Source organism: Vicia villosa, linkage group LG3 (assembly GCF_029867415.1).
Source record: "Vicia villosa cultivar HV-30 ecotype Madison, WI linkage group LG3, Vvil1.0, whole genome shotgun sequence".
Lineage (NCBI taxonomy): Eukaryota > Viridiplantae > Streptophyta > Magnoliopsida > Fabales > Fabaceae > Vicia > Vicia villosa.
The window spans coordinates 106,413,620-106,440,547 of NC_081182.1; the positions used below are offsets into that span (position 1 = coordinate 106,413,620).

The 26,928-nt window shown below is 38.8% G+C and overlaps 1 protein-coding gene and 1 long non-coding RNA gene across 2 annotated transcripts; both read right to left on the reverse strand.

Annotated features, from left to right (window-relative positions):
- Nucleotides 1-8,428: 8,428 nt before the first annotated feature.
- LOC131658741 (4-coumarate--CoA ligase-like 1) lies at nucleotides 8,429-10,956 on the reverse strand. Its single transcript, XM_058928005.1, has 6 exons — nucleotides 10,501-10,956; nucleotides 9,621-10,202; nucleotides 9,204-9,396; nucleotides 8,958-9,103; nucleotides 8,752-8,819; nucleotides 8,429-8,660 (listed from the first exon to the last, which is right to left on the reverse strand). Exons 1-6 carry the CDS (start codon nucleotides 10,921-10,923, stop codon nucleotides 8,429-8,431), a joined length of 1,644 nt encoding a protein of 547 aa, XP_058783988.1. The 5' UTR covers nucleotides 10,924-10,956.
- A 1,402-nt stretch (nucleotides 10,957-12,358) lies between these two features.
- LOC131656502 (uncharacterized) lies at nucleotides 12,359-13,674 on the reverse strand. Its single transcript, XR_009300130.1, has 3 exons — nucleotides 13,125-13,674; nucleotides 12,708-12,959; nucleotides 12,359-12,621 (listed from the first exon to the last, which is right to left on the reverse strand). It is a non-coding gene; the product is annotated as an uncharacterized LOC131656502 (long non-coding RNA).
- Between the last annotated feature and the right edge of the window lie 13,254 nt (nucleotides 13,675-26,928).

Below are 26,928 nucleotides of genomic sequence, written 5' to 3' on the forward strand. Positions count from 1 at the left end.
ATCTTCTCAAAGAAAAATGTTCTCCTCGAGCGCGAGGAGGTGAGGCACATCGTCAGGCGGGACCGGGTGGCTTGAGACAAGGATTTGTCCGAGGACCTCGAAGGGATGATGAGGGTGGCCGCCTTGGCCTTGGCTCTTAATGCTCAGAAAGTCTGTCCTCAGAAGGACTACGATGCTCTCCAGATCAAATACGATGAGCTGGAGCACGAGTTCGAACAGTACAAGGACAAGTATGAGGTCCAGAGCGGCATAGTGGAGGATCTCGTTAAAGAGCGTAACAAGGTTGTCGACTTGGAGGCCGAGGGAAAAAGGCTCCGCGAGAGAATTGCTGAGTTGGAGAGGGCTCATCTCCCTGCTGCTGAGGAGGATGAGGACGAGAAGGTCTTGGTGACGCGTTCTCAGCTTCTGGGCAAGGTGAGGGAGTTGGAGGTTGACTGTGTCGCTACCTTGGGGGTCGGTTTCAAAGCTGCAGTGGATCAGCTGAAAGTCCTCAATCCGCGCCTGGTGACGAAGGGCATTGGTCCCTATCATTAGGTCGTGGACGGGCGAATTGAACCAAACCCGGAGTTCGAGGACTGGGAAGACGAGCAGGAGACCCAGGGCGAGGACGACGGTGTTGAGGACGAAGATGGCGATGTTTGACCAGTCTTTTATTATTGTGGCCTGCGTGCCGATGTTTTATGGCCTGTGTGCCAATATTTTGTGGCCTGCGTGCCAAGGTAGCTAGTTGGGCGATGCCCGGATAATTTTTGTAATATTTGGATATCTCCGGCCAATTTGGTCGGTTTTTAATATTCCGTTTTATGCTCCAATGTTTATTTGTGCCTATCTGAGGTATGCTTTATGTTTATGCTCGAATTATGTTTGTGCTCGAATTATGTTTGCGCTCGAATTATGTTTGTGCTCGACCGAGGTTTGTGGCCCGGGCGTGTGGGGAACGGTCCGGGTGCGCAGAGCAGGTGTGCGCTATAAGCGAGCTCGAGGCCGCGGTCGGGGCCAGGTGCTCGCGGCGTGAACGATCCCATCGCGAGCTGGGGTTCTGCCGTGCAGGTACTTCCGCGGGGGGTCTGTGTGTAAGGTCCGCCGCATAGTCGGCTTTGCCTCCTGGTGGGGTTGTCCGACTGAAGCTGTCGTGGAGCATACGCGCTTGTACCATGGCGCGAGTCCTCGCCCAGCTTTCCTCGTGTTCGTCACGAGCGGCCGGGTAGCGTTAGGTTGTTTCTAACTGTAGTAGCGTCTGAGTTTTTCAGCATTCCAAGGTCGAGCTAGTTTTTCGCCGAGAAGGTTCTCGAGGTAATACGCACCGTTTTCGGTTTTATCGTATACTCGGTATGGACCTTCCCAGTTTGGGGCTAGTTTGCCTTCGCGTGAATCTTTCATGTTCCTACGGAGCACTAAGTCTCCGACTTCGAAGGAGCGCTTGATAACTTTGGTGTCATGTCTTAACGCTATTTGTTGTTTCAATTTCGCTTCTCGCAGGGAGGATCCTGTTCGGATCTCCTCGACCATGTCGAGCTCTTCTCTCATGGCTTCGTCGTTGAGTTCTTCCTCGAGAGGTGACTCAGTCCGACGAGATGGTTCTCGGATCTCCACGGGGATCACGGCTTCGGTGCCATAGGTTAGCCTGAATGGTGTTTCGCCCGTGGTTGAATGTGGGGTCGTCCTGTATGCCCAGAGGACGCTGTGTAGCTCTTCGACCCAAGCTTTTTTCGCTTCGCCCAGCCTTCTCTTCAATCCACGGAGAATGACCCGGTTGGCGGCTTCAGCCTGTCCGTTGGTTTGGGGGTGCTCGACCGAAGTGAAGTGCTGCTTTGTCCCGAGTTTGGCCACGAATTCCTGGAATTTTCTGTCCGTGAACTTGGTGCCGTTGTCGGTTATTATCGCCTGTGGTACCCCGAATCGAGCGAGTATGTTCCTCTTGTAAAATCGGAGTACGTTTTGGGATGTGATTTTAGCGAGCGCTTCAGCTTCTATCCATTTTGTGAAGTAATCTACAGCGACCACCAGGTATTTGTTTTGGTAGGAGTCGACCGGGAAAGGTCCGAGGAGGTCCATTCCCCACGTAGAGAAAGGCCAAGGTGAGGAGAGATATTTGAGCTCGTTTGGTGGTGCCAGGTGCATGTCGGCGTGACGCTGGCATTTGTCGCATTTCTTGACGTACTCTTTGGCGTCCTGCTGCATGGTCGGCCAATAATAGCCGGCTCTGAGGGCTTTCCTAGCTAGTGACCGTCCACCGAGGTGCTGGCCGTTGATTCCACCATGGAGTTCCTGGAGTACCTCTAGCGCTTGCGAGGCATCAATGCATTTAAGGAGGGGGATGGAGAAACCTCGTCGGTACAGCTTGTTTTCGAGGATAGTGTATGAGCACGCTCGTCTCTTAATTGTTGAGGCTTCTTTCGCGTCGGCGGGGAGCTTGTCTTTTGTGAGGAAGTCCCCGATGGCGAATATCTGTAGAGCTCGCGCGTTTTCGCCTACACTTGGCCTGGGCAGAATTTCTTGGATAACCGATTTGTTTCCCCCTTTCTTTCTCGTGCTCGCAAGTTTGGACAGTATGTCGGCGCGCGAGTTGTGTTCTCGGGGGATATGCTCGACTTCCGCTTTGGCGAATTTTTTCATCTTATCTCTGGCGAGCGCGAGATATTCGGCGAGCACGTCGTTTTTGGCTTGGTATTCGCCGCTGATATGAGATGCGACGAGTTGGGAATCAGTGTAGATCTTGACCTCTCGTGCCCCTATGTCCTCGGCGAGTCTCAGTCCCGCGAGGAGGGCTTCATACTCGGCCTGGTTGTTCGACGTGTTGAAGGAGAGGACTAAAGATACTTCTATGATAAGACCTTCGCCATTTTCCAAGATAATGCCTGCCCCGCTGCCCGAGCTGCTTGAGGCGCCATCTACGTAGATGGTCCACTTGTCTTTAGTTGCATTGGGTGAGTCGGCGATAAAGGTCATTTCGGCTATGAAGTCCGCCAGCGCCTGAGCTTTTAACGCCTTCCTGCTCTCATACTGTACGTCGAATTCCGAAAGCTCGAGGGACCATCTTAACATTCTGCCGGCCATGTCTGGTCGGCTGAGGAGTTGTTTGATGGGTTGATCCGTCCGAACGAAGATTGTGTGAGCGAGGAAGTAGTATCGTAGCCTCCTGGCCGCTATTACTAGGGCCATGGCGACTTTCTCGATCTGTTGGTATCGTACCTCGGGTCCCTGTAGGGCTTTGCTGGTAAAATACACAGGTTTTTGCCCGTCTACGGTTTCTCGGATCAAAGCCGCGCTGACTGCCTCGTTTGAGACGGCCAGGTAAAGGTACAGAGGCTCGTTGTCGTCGGGTCGAGAAAGGATGGGCGGCGAGGAAAGTACTTGTTTGAGGTGTGCTAGTGCTTGCTCGCACTCCTCGGACCACTCAAAGGTTGCTTCTTTGCGTAGCAGTTTAAAGAAAGGGAGGGCGTGCTGGGCGGATTTCGCGACGAAACGTGATAGCGCAGTGAGCATCCCGTTTAATACTTGGATGGATTTTTTATTGTTGGGAGTAGGGAGCTCGGAGAACGCTCGGCATTTATCCGGGTTGGCTTCTATTCCCCGTTCGGTCAGATAGAAACCGAGGAATTTTCCTGCTCGGACGCCGAAGGTGCATTTCTCCGGATTGAAGCGCATCTTGCAGGATCTGGCCCGCTCGAATACGCGCTCGAGATGGGAGGTGTGGTCGGTGTCCCCTCGAGACTTGACGATCATATCGTCCATGTACACCTCGAGGGTGTCGCCGATCTCCCCTCGGAACACTTTGTTCATCATCCGTTGATACGTGGAGCCCGCGTTTTTGAGGCCGAAGGGCATTACGTTGTAGTAGTAATTGCCCGACTCGGTCATGAACGCCGTGTACTGCTTGTCGCTCCTCGCCATCGGGATCTGGTTGTAACCTGAATAAGCATCCATAAAAGATAATAATTTATAGCCGGTCGAGTTGTCGACCAGTCTATCAATGTTTGGTAACGGATAGGCGTCTTTTGGACATGCCCGGTTAACATCAGTATAATCAACACACATTCTCCATTTTCCATTAGATTTCTTAACAAGTACAACGTTTGAGAGCCAAGTTGAATACTTGGCCTCGGAAATAAAATTTGCCTCTAAGAGGTCTTTTACAGCTTTCTCGGCAGCCTCCGCTTTCTCGGGAGACTGCCGACGCCGTTGAACTACGGCCTTTGCGGCTGGATTGATGGAGAGGTGGTGGCAGGCGACCTCAGGGTCGAGTCCGGGCATTTCCGCGGCACTCCAGGCGAACAGATCAGCATTGGCTCGAAGGCAGGCTATGAGCTGCTTCCTCGGAAGGTCTGGGATCCCTTTACCGATTTTCACTGCTTTGTCAGGGTTTTCGCCCAAGGGGACCAGCTCGAAATCTCCGTCCGGAACTGGTCGGAAGGGGTGAGGTGACTTCGACCTCGACTCTTCGCCAGTCTTTTGTTCTTCTTCAGCAAACCGGGCGTCCAGGTCGACTGAGCTGACGTTGGTTGTCTGATGCTGGTCTCCTCGAGGATGCTTGTCTTCGGCCCTTGGCTTTTTGTTGGAGCTGGTCGGCGGAGCGATCAGTTCTAATCCTTTGACGGAGGCGTCGAAGATTCTTCTGGCTGCTTCAATATCGGCGTTGATGGTGGCCACTCGTCCGGTCCTCGTGTAGAACTTCATCTTCAGGTGGACAGTGGAGGGTACGGCGGTCAGTTCGGCCAGAGTGGGGCGTCCGATGATGCAGTTGTACAGGGTTTTGCAGTCGATCACCAAGAACCTAGTTTTGACTTGCCTAGAAGCCTCCCCTTCTCCGAAGGTGACAATCAGCTCGACGTAACCCCATGGTTTAGTGGTAGCTCCGTTGAAGCCTTGAAGGTCTGAACCCACGTAGGGAGTGAGGTGTGAGTCGTCCAGCTGGAGTGTCCGGAAGAGATGGGAGTACATGATGTCGACCGAGCTGCCTTCATCGACTAGGACCCGTCGAACATCGAAGTTCGCCATTCTTGCTCGGACGAGCAGAGGAATTGTGGCGTTTGGAGCTCCGCCGGGTAGTTCTTCCAGGTAGAAGGTGATTGGTTCAGATTTCCCTCGAAACTTTCTCAGTGTGGGGCCGAGGTCTGCGTTGGCGCTGAGCAGCTCATCGAACTTTCTCTTCACTGAACTGATGGTGAGAGAGCCCGGATCTCCGCTGTTGGAGACGACCATGGCGAATGGGAATCCTTCCCATTTGCTGAGTGCGGCAGGTGCCCCGACCGATGGTATGAAATCTTCAGGTCGGGTCACTGACAGGGCTACTTGTAGGGGCCTGTTGTCCGGCGAATTCCCTTCGTCAGAGTTTCTGTGGTCGTCCCTTCGGGAAGGTTCCCCTTTCTGTGTGTATTTCGAAAGGCGACCTTCCTTGATCAGTGTTTCAATAGCGTCCTTGAGGTGAATGCAATCCTCGGTCAGATGTCCATGGCTCCTGTGGTATTTGCAGTACTTGGACTTGTCGGTTCCTGGCCTTGCGGGGTTTGACTTCGGGGGTCTGATGTTCGACTTTTTGAAGTCAGTGTTTTGGCATTCGGCTAGGATCCTTTCCCGTGAGGCGTTCAGCGGGGTATATTCGTTGAAACGACCAGAAGGTCCCCGACGTTCTTTGATGTCGAGAGACCTGTCGTCTTTCCTTCTCTCGTGCCCGCGCCTCGAAGTTGAGGGCTCATGGTTTGAACTGCGAGCGGCGTCGTTGTCCCGTGACGCTCTCGTGGTAGCAGCCTCTGCTTCCTCATATCTGATGAAGGCCTGAGCCTTGCGAAGGAGGGCGTTCATGGAGTGGACCTCCTCAATCTTGATGGCCTTTTTGAAGTCGCTTCCGGGGAGGAGCCCTCGTTCGAGTAGGTACCTCTTCATGTAGTCCGCGGTCTGCACTTGGACAGCTTCTTTGTTGAACCTGTCGAGGTAGTCTCTCAAAGATTCGTTGGTACCTTGGATTACTGCCTCAAGATTTGCTTCTGATTTCGGTTGCCGACGAGACGCGGTGAAGTGGCTTAGGAAAAGATCCTTCAGTTCAGTCCAGGAGTGGATGGAGTTAGGGGGCAGATTCCTGTACCAATTCATCGCGCCTTTCCTTAGTATGGTCGGAAAGATGCGGCATTTGATGGATCCTCGTACCACATGGTAGTCCATGACAGCTTCGATGCTCCTTATGTGGTCATCGGGGTCGGTGGTCCCGTCATAGTGGTCCAATGCTGGTGGTTTTTCCATCCCCCGGGGAAGACGAACACGCCGGATTTGCTCGGACAAGGGACTGCGGAAATCCTCTTCGTCGCTAGGTTCAGGGGAGTTTGAATGTCTGCCCCGCTGGGACTTAGTGCGTGCTTTGCCCGAGATTTTGCGGTTGTCTTTTGGAGAATGCTCGCGGACTTTCTGCACGGCTTTGGAGGGGCCTCGGTGCTCCTGCTCGGGTGAGAGACTCTTGACTTCAGTGGTTTCAGGTTTCTGATTCTTCCGAGTCTTTCGAGGTGGAGAGCGGGAATAAGACCGCTAGCGCCGGTTTCTTCTCGAGGGGGAGCGAGACCTAGATGGACTGCGCTTGCGACTTCTCCTCGGGGGAGAGCGCGAAGAGGAATAGGACCGTGACCGATGGCGTCTCCGTTGGGCGGAGCGATATCGTCGCTTCCTTTCCAGGTCGTGGATGCGGTCGCCCTGTTGGCGGATGAGGCGGTTGGTCTTCTGCAGCTCTTTGAGTAGGAGAATGGCAGTCGGGTCAGCGCCCTCGGGAATGTTGATCTGTTCCTCCTCGTCCGGGCTACGGCTTCTTCGTCTGCCAGAGGGGTGGGTGAACGAGGAAGCGGGTTTCCCGTCTCGGGTATCAGTTTCATTCACCACTTGGAGCTGGTCTGGTTCAGTCTGGGGCCGGGTCTGCCCGTCTTCCCCGTTCTGAACTTGTCCTTCAGGATGGGTTTGTTCGACGTTCTGGACTTGTTGAAGGCCGTGCACATGTTGAATGTGCTGAATCTGTTGCCTCTGCCCGGCAAAAGCACGTTCCTGCCGACGGCGGTTCGTCAGTTCGCGGCTGGAATCTTCAATCAGTTGTTCCAGGACAAAGGGATCAGGACTAGGTGTGTTGTTGTTGGCCATGACGATGGTGAAAGGTTATGCTTTGATCTTTGTTAAAGAAGGGGGAGCAAGTTTCCCACAGACGGCGCCACTGATCAGAAGAATCGTCAAGGCGCAATGTCTGGCTTGAAGAGCAAGATGGGGGGGGGGGGTACCTGCAAGGTTCTCCGATGCTTAAGTCAGTAGCTATCAGAGAATGAGGTTTAGAGTTAAGAATAGAATACCTGACCCTCTAGTGAAAGAGGGTATTTATAGCCCCCAGCGCTGGGCCAAGGTTCCCTAATTGGGCCAAATCCAACTGGAGGCCCACGTGCTAGGGAACTGCCAGAACGTCCCATGCTAGGGCTGAGTCAGCAGGAGACTCACGTTTTGGATGTACATGGCGTAGGGTTCGGAGATGGTTGACCGAATCCTTCGCTGAGACGTGACGCGTGGTCTTCGTGCGTGGATAACTCCTTGACGGTTATCTAGTAAGTGGACCCAAAGGTTTGGGCCTGCTCGGCCAGGGTCTTCGCGACGGGCAGCCCCTATCTGTTGTCCAGTAATTGGGCCCAAGGGAAGTGGGCCTGCTCGGCTGGTAATCAAGGGTTGGGCCTGCTCGGCCCAGACCAGAACAGATATAAACTAAATGTATTTTTTTATAAACAACTTGTATATAAAAAATAAAAAAAACTAGAGGGTACTCTAACCCATTGTTTTACTTAAGTTAAGCTTCAATCGATTTGTAATTTTTTTTTTTGGCTTTCCGGTGTTGTAATTTCGAACTGTTGGTGTTTTATATATATCTCTTGATTTTAAAAAAAAAAAAATTAGGATGCTTTTAAATAGTCTTTTGGATATTTGCATCATTCATAATAGTTATATTTTAATTTACATTACAAGCCACGTCCAAGAATATATTTTGATATTGAAATGGAGCTTTCACCAAAAATATTGAAAATGACCATTGATTATTATAATCCAATTAAGAAATATATATACATGATGCAACAAATTCTAGAGAATGTCTATTTTTTTTCAAAATTTTGACAAAATTGCACAAAGGATTATCATCATATACGTTTCTTTACTAACTCCAAATGGTAACTTCAACATTAGCTGCACCTAAAATCATATTCTAAATTAGAAATTAGAACATAGAACAACAAATACACCAACAAGGCCACATATATACTTACTAAATTATATTATTTTATTCCCAATCACTATTTTTCAACACACACACAAATAAAAACACAACAAATTAATCATCACTTGACAACAATACAATGACATAAGAACCATGAATCCACACACAACATTATTTGCTATTAATCTTAATAATTGTTGGATTTAGTTAAGGTATTATTTTCCTTAATCTTTCCAACATCTTCTCTTTGACTAGCCTCCTCATTATTTTACCAGAGGGTGACTTTGGTATAGCTTCCACAAAGTGAACCACTCTCACTTTCTTGTAATGAGCTGCATTAGAAGCAACAAATTTCATAATGTCCTCTTCACTCTCCTTTGCACCTTTGCTCAAAACAACACTTGCAGCTGGAATTTCACCTGCCTCTTCATCCGGCAATCTGAACAATCATCACGCGAAACAATGTAACATTGAAGTTTTAATAACAATTAATCTCAATCTTAAAAATGATTATCATGGTAATTACTTACGGTACGACTGCTGCGTCTTCGACCGAGGAATGAGACAGCAAGATAGCCTCCAGTTCTGCAGGAGCAACCTGTAAGACAAACACTAATGTTAGCCCTTTATCAGACATTCGGTTGAATTCATGTCACATAGAATATGAGCGAGACAGACTCATCCTACGTGGCATGAATTCAACTAACTATAAACATGTTAGATCACAATAACTTACTTGGAAGCCTTTATATTTAATCAACTCCTTGATACGATCAACGATAAAAACATTTTCTTCGTCATCGATGAATCCAACGTCACCAGTGTGAAGCCATCCGTTCTTGTCAATTGTCTGAGCAGTCTCATCAACTTGCTTATAGTAACCTAACAAATACAAACACAAATAATTTGCATCATATAATTTTATCTTATTTTACACATTGTGATTGTTTATGAGCAAGACTTTATCTTCATTTTTCATTACCTTGCATGACACATTGGCTTCTTACACAAAGTTCCCCTGGTGTGTTCCTTGGGAGGGACTTACCTGTCTCAGGATCAATGAATTTGACTTCCAAATTTGGAAGAATGAAACCAACTGAATTCTTATGTGCATTTCCACTTTTCTTTTGTGCAAATGTAAGTGTGATGCAACTATGCTCAGTTAGTCCATATGCCTGCAAAACAAAAACTACCACCTCAGAAACACATACTATAGCTCTGCATTTGAGGACGTGCAAGACAGACCACAACACAAAGCCTCATAAAATAGGGACCCTATTTGTTTTACCACAGTTAAACCTACACACGTCTCTGAAAACTTAAGACGGCTCTACCTATGCAGTTGCATTATTTACATTCGAATTTGACAAAACATATTTTAGAAGGATGAAATGAGAACCTCTTGAACAAGAACACCTGGAAACTTGTGTTCGAAGGAAGTAAGCAATTCGGGTGCAAGTGGCGCCGCAGCGGTCATCACAGCTTGAAGTTTAAGCTTACTAAGATCAAACTCATCCACAATAGGATTTTTAACCAATCCAAGAATGATAGGTGGAACAATAGGTGCAAATGTAACCTCATGCCTAATCAAAGCATTCAAAAATGATTTCAAATCATATCTTCCCATCACCACAACCTTTCCTTTATTCCTTATAGTTGCACAGCAAATTCCAGTGATGCCATAGATATGAAAGAATGGAATCAACCCTAATGTGGTAACTTTACCAATCATTTCTGGCACTACAGCAAAAAGTGTAGAGCAAAGATTTGCTACAAGGTTTCTGTGTGTAAGCATCACTCCCTTCGACATTCCAGTCGTGCCAGACGAGAATGGCATGGCGCATAAATCGTTTTGGTGTATTGGTTCTTTCATTTGATCATCCCCTGCCCTGTCTGCTGCCTCAAGAAGTTTCTTCCAGTTCATCGCATCCTCAACAATTTCGTCGTCTAAGACAATGACAGGTAGCCCTAAACTTTTCACCTGCATAATTTTCAATTAGAATGAAGAATGTGACAGTTATTTTCAAAAAACAGTTACAAAACAAGCCTATTTAGTAAGACAATGGTTATTCCGTCTCTGAGGGCGTGTAAGGTGGCCGGCCTATTCATACAGGGCCTAAAATTTGCCAGAGTTAAATCATAGTTAAATAAGATTTTATAAAATATCGATCACAGTTAAATCGTGGCAAAATATAATCTCTATTTGTGTTGCACAATTGAACTATGGTTAACCTACACAGAGCCTCCGACGCTGATTAAAAACATTTTGAAGGAGTTACCTTTTCATAGGTTGTACTATTGGTGACAATCAACTTGGCATCAGCAGACTCAACTTGTTTCTTAATTTCTGAAGTATGTGAAGATGGATTTGCACCAGAAAACACACCACCAGAAGCCATAATCCCCAAAGCAACAATGGCATACTCAACAACATTTGGAAGCACAACAATAACAACATTCCCTTTTCTCAAACCAAGAGATCTTAAAGCCTTTGAAAATCTATATATGTCTCTAGCAACCTCATTATAAGTAACCTCTTTTCCACTCTCAGCATCCACAAATGCAACCTTATCACCATAAAACTCAACATTTTGGAGCACGAATTCGGGCAATGTCACGTTTTCGGGTACCGGAACGGGCGAATATTGGCTGCGGAAAATGTGTTCATTCTCTTCTACATGATTTTCAATGTAAGTTCCCATGATGAGTATGATAAGTACTTGAAATTGTGGATAGTAATTGAGAAGGATGAAGTTAAATAATTAAGTTGAGGATTATGTTAATTTATATGAAAAATTTTAGTCATTGGTCATACATTTTGTATGGTTTGAGGTTAGAAAAGTTGTAATGAAAATGAAATGCATGGAAAATTTGTTGGTGAGTATTTGTTGAATCATGTTATTGACAAAGGCTAACTATAATGTTTGGTTCTTATCCAATTCAAATAGGTAAACGGTATCAATATTTTGGTGAATGTGACATTGTATGTGTTCTCTTATTATCCAATGAATGTAGTGACCCCTATTGCGATTGAGACTTTTATTTTATAGTTAGGAATTTATTTTTAAACTTTCAAATGATTTAGAGACCTATAAAATAATTAAACATAATATTAAATCTAAGTTGTCAGGATGACAACCCTAGACAAAAACCCTAATATCATGTGTCATTCTCATAAAATTCTACCAATTATAAAATTCTACCAATTAATTTTGTTTAAATCTCCCAATTAAAAAATCAATATTACCTTAATAATCACTAATGAAAAAACTCATAATTGATAATCAACATTAAGAAAATCTTTCATTTTTAATTTTAAAAGATTATACATAATTTTAAAACATATTCTTAATAATTTTTTCACCTAATTAATTAAATATCCCTCCGAATATTAAAAATAGTTTCTCTCTTCTCCCAACTGAAAAAAAAAATCATTATTTTAAATTTAGGTAATACATAATAATAATAATAATAATAATAATAATAATAATAATAATAATAATAATAATAATAATAATAATAATAATAAATTAAAAGAATATAGTTAAAGAATACAAAAATTATAAGAAAGTTTAGAATTAAAATTTAAAAAAACTCATAAAAAATATTAATGCCAAAGACAAAACCCTAGCTAAAAGCTTATGTGTCAATCTCACAATTTTTTTCAAATTAAAAATATTAATAAAATTGATATAATTTTAATATCAAATTTATGAGATTTGAATAGTAATAATGATAATAATAATAATAATATTTATATTCCAATTCCAATTTTAATTATAAATTAAAAAAATGACGAGGATTATATTTACTCCAGGAGTAAGTTATAATAACTTACTCCAAATCTAGACCATTGATTCTTCTGAATCTAATGGTGAAAAATAATAAGTAATAGTTTTCTCTCTCCATATTTAATTACTTATTATTTTTAACCACTAGATTGAAAAGAATCAATGATCTAGATTTGGAGTAAGTTATAATAGCTTACTCCTGGAGTAAATATAACCCATAGGACAGTAGCCTTCAAAACTAAATCTATCACACAATAGATTTTAGTAACAACTAATTAAAGAAATTAATCAAAATTATATTAAATATAAATAATTTAACATGATGATTAGTTAATTACGACCTGAATGTCCTTGAAAAAAAGGATGAAAGCAAAGTACATTGGAGCATATCTAGTCCGATACTTAAACATCATTAATTTTGTTGGCAACACTATCTACTGCTTTCTCCAATGCCGCTTTCGTTGAAGTACAAACTGCAGCCACCTTGCCTCCTCTTTTAGCAGGTACAATGCCTCTTTTGTACAATTATTTTCTTGTTGGCTTCAATGCAATGGCCTAGACAACGCAAATGGCCAGGACATTTGAGCATTACCGTACCAGCTTTTGTTCCTGCAAGAACTGCACCAGTTGAGCATAACCTCTTTTATGGTAAAGTTTCCCAAATAAGATAAACCAATGTTATAGCATAACCGCACCTGTTTTTTTCCTTGCCAGAACCAGCTACCTATTCATCCTGAACAGCAGTGAAGCCAGCTGAGACAATAACAGGGTAACAATGTGCAAAGGGGGAACATACGAAATTCTTAGCAAAACATCAATTAGCTTGAACCACCTAGAAACATTCTCATATTCAGATGATGGAACTGATTGCAAATCTGAATAGACAGTGATATCAACCTTTGAAAGCTTGGTACCTAAATACATTCATAAGAAATGCAACTTTGTACCTAAAAAGTTTAAACATACACCAGTGTCAGTTAAAGCGCCGACACCTCTGAAAAAAGGTGTCTTTGTCTGTGTCGGTATCGTGTTTCCAGTGTACGTGCTTCGATCAGACACGAGAAATTACTTGATGTAGGGACTAATATCAAAGACATATCAAAGTAAGTTACCTGTAAGGTCCATCTCCAATAAACGTGATTCGTGCTTCAGGAAGCTTATCCATGACATTGCAAAGTCATGTGTATCAGATGTTAATGAAGGAAACAAGTATCCGAGCTTAGAGTTCGGTGCATTTCATAGCAAATTACTCGAAAACGTATCTGTCGCGGGTCAAAAAATGATCGCCACGAAATGTAAACAGAGTCGCCACCAAATTTTATTTATTCCAATGGGAAAGGGAAAATATTGATAAAACCCTTGGGAAATGAAAACAATGGATAAGTTGGTCTTCGTAACCAAATTTGGGTTCGGGAGTCGGTTAAGCAAGGGGAAGGTATTAGCACCCCTTACCTCCATCGTACTCGATGGGACCCATTTAGTTGTTTCGCAATACGTTTATTTAATGAAGAGAAACATGTTTTTGGTTTTTAATTATGGAGAAAAAAGGTAAGAATTTTTATTATTATGCTCGCCAAGACGTTTGTGTCTTGTGCCTACGTATTCCCAATGGGGAAAGTCAGAGCAATCGTAGTTCAAGGCTACGAAATTATATTTTTTTTATTTAGTGTGCTCGCCAAGACATTTGAGTCTTGTGCCTACATATCTTCAATGGAAGAATCAGAGCGATTGTAGTTCGAGAAAACTACGAATTTGTTTATTGATTTTATGAAGGATGTTTAGTGTTTGGTTCAAAGGATCAAAGGTATTCAAGAGGTGTGCACCCCTTGTCACTTAATCACTTTGATTTAATTAAGAAAGATTTTTTAATGTTTGATTCAAAGGATCAAAGGTATTCAAGAGGTGTGCACCCCTTGTCACTTAATCACTTTGATTTATTTAAGAAAGAACTTTTAAAGTTTGATTCAAAGGATCAAAGGTATTCAAGAGGTGTTCACCCCTTGTCACTTAATCACTTTGATATAGTTAAAAAAAAGATTAACAACTTGACGTTGGATCAAGCGTTTTAGGGTTTATGAAATGGGTCTAATCGCACTTGGGCGGAAAAGACAATTTTTTAAATGAGATTCACACTTGGGTGAAATTTGCACTTGGGCAAAGAATAGCTTCGCCCTTGGGCGAAAAATGAAATAATTAGTTTAAGTTGTTTTGAAGTTTTTTTTTTTTGATAATATTTGAAATGGACTCGATGTTGGATCGAGTATTTTATTGAATGAAAATTGTTTTTTTTGAGATTTTGAAAGATAAAAAATGTCTTGTGGGATTCATTGAAAAGAAAAGAGGTATTGATTTTTGGTAAAAAGAAAAAAGCAAAAATAATCAAAACTTCATGGGCCTAATATAAGAACTAGCGCATGGGGTGCAGATGAGCAAACTGGTGGTGCAAGGGAATTGGATCGGGTCATGCTTTTGGCCTTAGGCCCAAACCGAAAATGAGAGAAGTGTTGAAAAAAAAAAAACCTAGAATCAATGTATCGGCCTCCCTCCCTCAAAACAGAGCAACGTAAATCTCTCATCTCTCACGATTCCTCGACTTCTTTTGATTCGAAGAACATGGCAATATTTACAAAAATCTCGGCGCAACAAACACAATCAAACAAACAAAACTCAAAACCTAAATCCCAGCATAAGCCCTAAATCCCCAATCTCATTATTGTTCTTGATGATTACATGATTGTAAATTAAAAAGATAAATGGAAAATAGAAAGATACCGGTAAACAAAATCAGAAGCTCAGTAGTAATGCTCAGGTAACCTTCTTTTCCGATCTGCTTGCGTTGCTTCTTCTTCCTTTACTCTCGAATTCAGCTATATCCTTCGTCTGAGTTTCTGTGTGTTGTCTGCGGTTGTACGTATTCTTGATGAGTGAAGATCTATGAGAGTTGTTGATGTGTGTAAGGGTTATGAGTGAGGTTTGGTTGAGTGTGACTCGTTGAGGTGCGTTGCGTATGGTTTTGTTGTTGTGTTGAACCGTGTGAGTATGGTAAGGTTGCTGTTTGTGCAGTAGGTTTGAGGGTTGATGTGAGGTTCGGTTGTGAGTATGCGGAGGTGTATGAAATGTGGATGAAAGATTGAAGGTGTGAGTTGAGGTTGAAAGTTGCGAGGGTTTGAGGTTTATATTCTCAGCAGAGTTTTGTTAGGCTCATTGTTGGTGTTGAGGGGAAGTTTTGGCAGAGGTTTGGAGTGTCTTTCTGTTCGTGGCCCCCTTGTTCACTTTGCTACTCTCTGGTTTTATAGGTGGATTGTGGTGATTTTTGGGGGGAAATTGAGAGAGTATTTGAACTGTTTTGGTTAACTGCTGTATTGTTTTTTTTGACACAGGTTTGTGTGGTCTATTTCGGTGCAAGGTTTGGACCGGTTATGCAGCAAGTTTGTGAAGCAGAGTAGCAGATTTGCAGTCTTTTTTTTGGACTGTTTTGTTTGTTGTTTTGTACAAAGAATATGTTGTATGCAGATGGTGGTTTAATGGTGAAAATGATGGACTGAGGCGTGATGAAAGTTTAGTGAATGATGAAGAAGACCGCTGCAGCATGCATTCTATATTTTTTGTTTTTTTGTTTATAACTTGCTAAAAGAAAAAAAATGTAATAAAGTTTCTTACTTTACTATTACTAATAACATTGTAACACTAAAACAATTAATAAATGTATTTTTTTATTTATTTATTTTTATGAAAAAACAAATTAGTTAAAAGCCCATTATAACATTTAAATGCACATAATTAGAATAAAATGCAAATATTATTTATAATTAACAATTAGTTTGATTATTAAAGGAAATATTAATTTCAATAATAATAAACTTAATTATTAGTTCGACGCAAGAAAATGTGAATACAAAAGTCGATAATGATTCAAATGTGACGTGATTAGCAGGATGACCGGGCCAATGGGCCTCACAATCAGCCGATTATTAATGTGGACACAATCAATACAAATGAAGCAAGTGGACTGTGAAATGTTAAAAAAAAAAAAGTACTAACTTTGATTATGCATATGAAAATTACTAGGGCAAAAATCGGGGTATGACAGTATCTTGTAAAAGTTGTAAGTGTAACCAATAGAGCAATTTTTGGGTGTAAACACCGAGTTTAGAAAATGATATTTACCTTTTGAGAAAAGCTAAACTCTTCTCAACTCCAAGTCGTTCGACATGAACAATTAAGGGCTTATCCGGTTCACCATTACTGCAAACAAAAGTATAAGAATAAAATGAAACCCCATTATTTCAAACTTCGCACATGCAAATGACGAAAGGTACTCACCTCAGTCTCAATCGCATTTCATGTGACTTGCATCGAGGATTGATAGCAACGCCAATGTGAAAAAATAAATTTAGAAAATACGAGGTGATTGGATGGTTACAGTGGTGGTCAATGATCGGAGGTGGATGATGGAGGTGAGTGACGAAAGGGAGGTGAGTGACGAGAGGGAGGTGAGTGACGAGAGAAGGAGCGGCGGCACCGTGTGTTTGGGAAAGAGAAAGAAGAGAGAGCTTGATTGATTTTAGGGTTTGTGTATTTATCTTTTCAATTTTACTTTTACTTTTTTAATCTAAAAAAAATATAAAAGAAAATAATTATGAGAGGGAAACCAAAAAAAAAAAGGAAAAATTTGGAGGGATATATTTTTTTAGGGTTGGGCCACAGTTTGAAGTGAAAATTATAAGGCCGCGGTTTTCCTTTGCGGCTAAAAATATCTGCAGTTGTCTAACCGTGGCAATTGAAGTAAAGGCTACAGTTTCATACTCCGGATTCAATATTTTATAACGTAATTCTACGCTTTGAAAACCCTGGCCAAATCATATATGTGGCCACAGTTTCTGAACTGTGGAAAATTTTAGCGTGGTCGTAGGCCAAAAATGTAGTAGTGGCCACGAGAGAGAAACTTTTACACTTCATTTATTTATGATGCAGTAGATTTTTACAACTAACAAGTTTGACTATAAAACTTCTTCAATCTCTCAATTTATTTTCTTCTAATATTTATTAATTTTGTTATTTGTTATTATATTTTTTAGGTTTATTTTGGAGACACAAAATAAATTTTGTTCATAAAACTTTTTCAATCTCTCAATTTTCATTTCATAAATTGGTTCTTTGTTATTTTCATCTAATTTTTATTGACGTTTGCTATTGATTGATTATATTTTTTCATGTGTATTTTGAAGACACAAAATAAAGTTTGTTCATAAAACTTCTTCAATCTCTCATATTTCTTTTCATAAATTAAGTTCTTTGCTATTTTCTTTTAATAGTTATTGTTGTTTTCTATTTGTTGATTATGTTTTTTAAGATGTATTTTGAAGAATTTGCATTTTAATAAATATCATGGTAAACAATATTTTTTATTTTTTTGTGTCATTTTTTTTTAATTTCCCTCCATTCTTAATTTTATTATTGTTTATTAATTTTAGTTATTGATATTTGTTATTTATGTTTTTTTAGTTGTATTTTGAAGACTTTGTATTTTTATAAATATTATGGTAAACAAAAAGAATCCGAAATGAATAAAACATAAAATATTTATAAATAAAAAGACTTTTCAATTTATTATATTGTGTTTTATTTTTGTTTTTATTTTATGTTTTATGTTTTATTTTTATTTTAATCCTAATTTTATTATTGTTTATTAATTTTTAGTTATGTATATTTTGTAGGTATACATTTTGAAGCATCACATTATTTTTGGTAAAGAAATTTAAGAAAAATGGATTGTAATATTCTTATGTTTTGTTATTTTAATTATTTTTACTTTTTATTTATTATCTAATACTCAATATTTTTGTTCAGTTATTAATAAATAGTAAACTATGATACAATAATCTCTACTAAAAGAATTTCTACTAAAAGAATGATATTCTAATTTGTCTTTATTTAGTCTAGATTTTTAGTTATAATATTAGATGTGTTGTAAAGAACTCCAAATTAATTTCTAAATCTTAAAATTTAAGGTTTTCTTTCTCATTTTAATATTTATATATATGAGCTTGTGACAAATAATAATACAATAGTATTATTAGTTAATTTCTATAATCCATGCAACCTCATTTCATTGACTCCATAATCCAACATGTGATAGTATCTATAATAACAGTATAATAATGCAAAATATTAATTAAAAAAATTAACTATTTAAATTTACTTTTATTATTTTATTTTAATTCAATTTATAGGTATTTAGTAACCCAAAAACTATAAACAACAAATCCTAACTCATTTTGTATAATGAAGAACTAGAAAGCAAATCTACACTAACAAATTGTAATCAAATACTTACACTACAACACGGAACAGCTACAAGAGCGCTTTTTTTGGGCTTTAACAGCGCTTTAAAGCGCTGCCAAAGCCAGCGCTGGCATAGGCTACGAAAGCGCTTTTAAAAGCGCTCTGGTAGGCCCCCCTATTAGAGCCCTTTTCTGGAAAAAGCGCTCTTGTAGGCCCCCCTTTAAGAGCGCTTTTCAGGAAAAAGCGCTCTGGTAGGCCCCCCTTTAAGTGCGCTTTTTCCAGAAAAGCGCTGTGATAGACCCACCTGTGAGAGTAAAAAATAAAAAAAAAACGCAACATACTAAAGCGCTTTTATAAAAGCGCTCTTATAGGGTGGGCTTTAAGAGCGCTTTTTCCAGAAAAAGCGCTCTGATAGCCCCCCCTATAAGAGCGCTTTTACAAAAGCGCTTTAGTATGTTGTTTTTTTTTTTTGCTTTTTTAGTAATCTTTGGCAGCGCTTTTAAAGAGAAGCGCTTTAGTATGTGGGCCTTTAAGAGCGCTTTTTTAAAAAGCGCTTTAGTAGCTAAATGAGGTATTTTAATGTGCAGCCTGTAATTTAATCCTCCCAGTCGACCTGTAATATTTTCGACCTGTAATATGTTTTCAGCCTGTAATATTTTCGACCTGTAATTTATTTTCGACGATATTATTTCAGCCATCAGTAAGACAATATATATATATATACTAATATAATACCATTATAATATCCAAAATTATATATATACATCATTACAACATCAATAATATTATAGTACTTCAATTCGACACAAATCCTACATGAAAAAGCGCTTAATATAAAAATGACACAAATCCTCTTTTATTTCTTCCAACTTAAGTCTCGGGTATCCAGCGGCACGGAATTCGTCAAGGTACTACAAAACAAAAACAAAATATGAATGATACATTTAGTTAAATGTAATAAATTATATGAAATTATCTTAAGTTATAAATTCATACCGTGAGCGGAATCTCTAATTGATTAGCCTGAAGGATTTCTTTCATAAACCTCAATACAAAGTATCCGCAATCGTAACTGTTTTTCTGTTGCGGACACTACATAGAAAAACAAATAAGATTCTATAGTTGTGCATTGTTTTATCAAGTAGCATAAATATATTATAAGCAACATTGTGAAAAATAATGTACCTGCACTTGGATCCAAGTAATGTTGCTAGATTTAGTTCGGGATACCTGTGCGTCCCGTTGACTTCGGAACACTTGTATTGATCTAATTAACAAATATATAAAAGCATATGTTTAGATCAATCCCACAAATAAGTATATATATATATATATAAATATACACGAATATATATTTAGAACGATCCCACTTACAAATCAACGATGTCCTTCATGGCCGGATAATTGGTCCATTCACCATTTACCGAATTCAGATAATACACGACTTCCCTTATAGGGTTGATAGCAAGTAGCAACCAGTGTGCTCTATAAATAAAAACAATAGGTTATATGAAAATTTTGCTATACACAAAAGAAACAGAGATTAGATGAACAAAGAATGAGAAACTAACCCTACTGGTCGGGTATTATACGCCCAAAGATGCAGACATTCTGTATTGCCGGTGGACATGAATCTATCTACTAAGCGCTGTCTAACTGATTCCGGTTCCGAATCAATTGCCATTCCGCTGCAGTGGGCGGAAGACACGAAACGGAATCTGTTAGACAACGGAGTCCCGCGCAACACTCTGTCATACAACAACCTTAAATAAAAACATAATAAACATTAGATTATTTTCATTGAAATGTGTAAATAAATTATATTGTGGGACTAATTAAATAATATATCGGATGAGGGAATATTACCGAATGTATGAGTGCATGTTATTGACGCCTAGTTGATCATGCTTAAAAATCTCCTCCAAGTCATCAAGTGTAATAAGTGACTTGAATTCAATACCGAAGACATTCTCATCCATAACGATTTCACGTAAAGCACCATCCTTCAAATCGGACATATCAACCATTGTTGCGAGCGTCGACCGGTACCGAGGCACAAAAGCACCGCCTTTTTTTCCCGCTGGCTTCGGAGGACCAGTGGGTGGTACGGTACGAACTTGCTGCGTCACTTGTTGTGACTCTCGAGCGGATGCCTAAAAATCATATAAGTTATGTAAAATATAAAATCATGCAGATTTAGATTCAGATTAATTATTAACACTTTAAATGTACCTCTTTTAGTGATGCAACGGACTCCTCCTCCTGTAAAATCCCTTTACCCTTAACTGTGGGTTTTATAGGAGCAGTCTAAAATTAAAATGTAAAAAATAATTAATAAACGGTTTAGAATTGACATTCGAAAACTAAATGATTCATAATCGTTTTCAATATACCTCATCACTAATGGTAATGAGCTCCGAGGGCCATGCAACAAATGATCCTATTGCATCTCGCAGCAATGTCGTCTCTGAGACCATGTCAGGTACCGGTAGCATCGCATCATGATCTACTACAACATCCACCGATACTTTCAGGTGTCCATCCGGGAGCGGTCTATGGTGAAGTAAATCTCCCGAAGTGTTGTGCACTTTTCCCTTGCCAACTAGTCGATAACTCGGTTCCGATAAGTATAGTTGGCAAGATGAAATGCCCTAAACCAATAGTAAATATAAAGTCATTATCATTAATAAAATAGAACAATTTAAAAGGAAAAAACCATAAGACTTTAGCAGGAGACAACTTTTTCTTATATCGAGGGGCACCACATTTAGGACACTCATTCAACGCTGCATACTCGTTTCGAAACAAAACGCAATCGTTTGGACATGCATGTATCTTATCATAGCTCATGCCAATAGAGGACAACATCTTTTTGGCTTCATAGGTTCGATTGGGAAGAACATTATCCTCTGGTAGCATATCTTTCATGAGGGCTAATAACTCTGTGAAACTTTTATCCGACCATCCATTGTCCGCCTTTAAGTTGTACAACTTTAACACCGCAGACAATCTTGTGAATTTTGAACAACCATCATACAACGGTTTCTCTGCATCGCTTACCAACCTCTCAAACATTTTGGGACAATCCGCAAGATCTTCTTCAAGCGCTTCTGCAATCTCTTCGACTCGATCGCAATCGTATGTGTCTGTGCAATCGTCGTTTGAAGCATACTTCCTATTACAACTCGACCCAGCATTCCCGTTACTTTTCTCACCATGCATTGTCCAACATGTATAACTTCTATCAATTCCAAACCGTAGTAAATGGGATCCCAACTGTTTCCCGTCAACCTTATCCCCATAACAGCAACCCAAGCAAGGACACAGCATTCGAAGCGGGTCTTCGGAGTGCTTAACCGCAAACTCAACGAATTCCCATACCCCTTTCTCGTACTCTTTCGACAATCGGTTTGATCTCATCCATGTCTTATCCATGACTTAATTAAGCTAAACAAATGCTTCTTGGTTTCTCTATCAGGTACTAAGGAATTCTGTCAAGATAATAAATAGCTATCATCATAATAGAATACCTAATCAGAATACCCGATTTCTTAAAGAAGACATTACCTTATTTCAAGGTAATATAAGTCCACAAACCAAAAAACTGGTTGAGAGACACTAAATTGATATTAAATAGAACTATAAACAAATAAGTATATTAATTTTTTTTAAATAGTAAAATTCAAGAGATAGTTTTTCTTTTTTGCACCAACTACTTAACATCTTAAAAACAAATAAGTATATTAATTTTTTTTAAATATAACTATTTCTACGATTTTAATGCTATGAAATAGCTACAATGAATCATTTTTCGTCTTTATGTAATTTGAACATTTTTAGAACATAAATAGAATATTATCTCATCATTTTAAATTTTAAGATTATCAACAATGTTTGTACTATTTGTTTAGATTCATGTTTCACTTGCCAAAATTAAGATTACCAACAATGTTTGTTCATCATAAAAAAAAAATCCACTCATTAAAACAAATAGTCTACGTTTCAAAATACCATGCCCATCAAATTATAAACAGACACAAAGGAAAAATTGATGAAGATGAAACCAAAAACAATATATCAAAAGCTAAAATATTTTTTTTTATAAACAATGGATTAAATTATCACCACCAGAAGTGCACCAGAGATTGATTAAGATGAAACTAAAAACAATACATCCAAAGCTAAAATAATTGAATTTGCAGTGTATGGATGAAAGGGTCATTGTGGTTGGAGTTGTTTGCATAAACCAAGATATATTTACTAAAGAATCTGCTCATAACCAAACCAGAAATTTCATTTGCAATTACAAGTTCTACTAAATAGTGGGAAGATTTTACCTGAACAGAAGCAGCAAGAAGATGTTGATTTTGACCAAGAAAACCCTAAAATCCCACCCACAGAACGGCGGCGGCAGCGGCGGCGGCGGCGGTGGCCTGAAGGTGAGAAGACGACGGAGAGTGGTTGAGACGGACGGTGAGTGGTTCAGACGTGAGGGTGAGTGGTTTAGAGGGTGAGTGGTTTAGACGGAAGAACAGTAATAGCGTGAGAGGAAGAAGAAGAACTTTCAGAATGTTTCTGGAAATTAAAATAAAAGAGCGTGTTTTAGTTTTAAAAATATTTAATGAGGGCTACAAGAGCGCTTTTCAGAAGCGCTTTCATAGGCCACTCTATACCAGCGCTTTCTCTTTAAAAGCGCTTTCGTAACCCCCCCCCCTTTAAGAGCGCTTTCAAAAGCGCTTTCATATCCACCCCCTATAAGACCCCTATAAGAGCGCTTTTGAAAAGCGCTGTCATACCCCACCCTTTAAGAGCGCTTTTGGAAAGCGCTTTCATACCCACCTCCTATAAGAGCGCTTTTGAAAAGCGCTTTCATTGCCCCCCCTTTAAGAGCGCTTTTCTAGCGTGTTTTTTTATTTTGTTTTTAACCAAACCTACGAAAGCGCTTTTGTGAATAAGCGCTGTTGTAGGTGCGCTTTTAAAAGCCAATTTTGGCGTAGTGTTACTTAAATATATCATTCATACATTTGCACAAAATTATCCGATATGTTGAAATTAATTTTAAATATTTTGTTCATTTTCTAAAATTTAATTCTTACATAATTATAAATTAATTTTGATAATTACTTTAACATAACATATTTTAAATATTGAGATAATAATATATTAATATAATAATAAACATAATAATAAATAAGAATAATAATAATAATAATAATAATAATAATAATAATAATAATAATAATAATAATAATAATAATAATAGTAAGATAATAATAATGATAATCACTAAAAAAACTACCAACCAATCAAATTGTTGCTTTATATAATATTCATTCATTAAAGTCATTAAATTTTTAAGATATAAACTAATTGATAAAATTTATGTAGTTCCTATTTTATTTACAATTATATTGATCTTTTTTATTACTCCTTAAAATTCAACATATTCTCAAATATTATATTAAACTCATATAATATTGATTCAAATAAACTCATATATAACATTGATTCGAATAAACTCATTAGAATAAAATCCTATAAACATAATCAAATGATCCTCTATAATAATCTTAGAATTCAACTTTTTCTCAAATATGTATCTATAAAATTACATATAATAATTAAAATCATTGGAAAAACACTCCACGAACGAAACAATAATAAATTTTTTTGATGAAGTTTAAAATTTCATAAACAGTGACAACAATATATTACAGGACTACGCGCAATGTAACACCCCTTTCTAATACCCCAAATATTTAACATATAATCAGAGTAAATAAGCATGCATATAAACAAAGGGCGTCACAATGACGTTTTTAAAAACTAAAAGCTTTCAAAAACCAACAGCATTCATCATCAAATATACAATTACACCTGGTCGTCAAGGTAACACCTTTCACTTGTTATAATTCATCAAGAATATGCATTCACAGCGGAAATAATAAATACTCGTGTATTTCATGAATGATCATCTCCCATACCATAATCATATCTCAATAATAATCCACAAGATAATATAACGTCATATCCAAGATATTCTCCACTATGGCCTCACGAAAACAAATCACAAAACATACATGTTCATAAGATAATATCATAATACATATCCAAAATAAAACATGAGTTCAATACTAATAATCCCAACCTAGTGTTACATGACCAGAGCATTTACTCACTACCTAATCACCCAACAAACGCGAACGCTCTCAGGCTAACCTCGCACGAGCTACTAAGCTTCGGAACCTGCACGTTACCAACGAAGGGTAACATTCAAACAGAAGGGTGAGAATTCAAATCATTAAGAAGAAAGTATAATAAAGTACAATGATTTAATTAACAATCATAGGAATTCATCACACTTCGCATAATCATGTAAATAGCATTATCTAATATATTTCACATGTTCAAGTATGCCACAAACTCAATAGTTTAATATTCAAAAGAATCCAATACTATTATTCCAAATATACACATAAACCATAATTATCACATATTCACATTTATCACCAAATTATGTATCCAAACATCACCAAATTCAATTATCACTTCCATACACACATAACAATCACATAAATGCATATATTCAAACATCACATAACACCAAATGTGACTCAATGCAAGACATGTGACTCTATGCATGTGGTACCTAATGTGAACCCAAAGTTCCACCGCTTTTCGATTCAATATCTAGAATCCAAGCCACGCTTCCGATTCGGAAAAGATCAAAGCCCACCAAACGTAAACATATAGCTTACCGCTTCTATATCCATCTCAAGGATCAAGCCATCACTTCTATTTCAAAGCAAACCACCTCTATCTTAAGGAAAACTATGCTATGAATGTATGTATAATTATCACCAACACATATGCAATTAAGATTATCTCTACCATCTTAACATTCCGCATATCACAATAATTCAACTCGATCAATTAACCACCAATTGTACATATACACATTCATAACAAATGTACTATTCACATATATAGGCCAATTATCACATACGAACACAAATTCCAATTAATACTAGTATCATACTATCTCATGTTAATTCACATTTTCCAAATATATATAAATACACTTTCACAATCAATCAACTAATCACTATGATTCATGCCATACGGCTACCCATAGAGAATATTATTCAAAGCAACATCATTGGCATAGCAATATATTATTCTCAACATAAATATACACACAATTACAAGTCATTTATATAATCATGTTATTATTAAATCACTTATTTCCAATAAGACCATTTTAATTGAAAAGAATATCGCTTTAGCTTTCTAACGCTTCGAACGGAGACTCAAACGGAGTTACAGTTCAAAAGTTATGAATTTTTAAAGTTTCTACAAAAAAGCAAACACCGACACCATACAGTGACAACTCTAAACATGTCAAAATTACGCAAAACAATTAAAATATGACTCGTAATAACTCGAAACAACTCCGATAATTTTATTATGAACTCTAACAACTATATTGACAACTCTATCGGAATTGAAAATAATTTTTGTTAGCCAAATAACTTAATTATATATCTCTAACTCAAAACTCCTAAATATATATAATTATTATTATTAATATTATTATTATTATTGTTATTATTATTATTATTATTATTATTATTATTATTATATATTAGTATATAGGAATATATTGCAATTTTATTTTAATAATCACTTTTAAAAAAAAAAAAATCAAAAATAGCCAAGTTTTCAAATTATTTACGCAAATGGCCAATTTTTTTGCTATTTGCACACGTTGTCGCCAGGGGGGTGGCGACAACACTAACTTGTTGATGAATTCGTCAGGCCCAGTGGCGACTGTGTGTAAAAGATGGGTGTTGTCGCCACCCCCCGGCGACAACACCTCCTTTCCTTTTTTTTTCAAATTTTTTTGTTTAATTTTTTTTACCTATTATTTTTTACTATTTTGTGCATTATATTTATGGACTTGAATTTATTATGTAGAAAAATAATATAAATAAAAAAAACAATTAATTTATATTAAAATAAAAAAAACAAGTAACTTATATTAAAAATTAAAAAAAGTACAATTACATTAATCATAAGAATAAAATTTTGGATGACCTAGCGTGGGTGACCCTGGTACGATCGACACGCAGGAGATCTAATAACTTGTGTAGACGGCTCACGAGTTGGTAGTTCTCCCCTATTCCTACGAAGCCCCCTCTATTTGGTTCCTCTTGTGTTTGGGTCGATGGCCCTTCAATGCACTTCGGGTCTACAAAATCTGTGAGCCGACCTTGACCTCTAGAATTCCCGCTATAGGAATGGTGGGTGCCCGCGGCGCCTTCAAAGCTTTGTCTTGGTGGATTGAAATTTCTCCTGGTGGGTGCAGTATCGAAGTTTGGTCTTTGGTAGTTGGTGGTCGAATCGGGTTGGTTAAAATAAAATGGTTGTGGTGGTGTGTTGAAGTCCAATGGTTGGTTGGGGTACTATGATGTTTGTTGGTCGATTGAGCTGTATGGCGGGTATTCTTCATGTATGCCTATGTCGGGGTAAGTGGTGGTGATCTGGAAGAGCCCGCCTCATTGAGATCTTGGAAGCATAGGTGGTGAGGTTGAGTTTGGAATTGTTGTTGTTGGTGGTATTGTTGGAGTT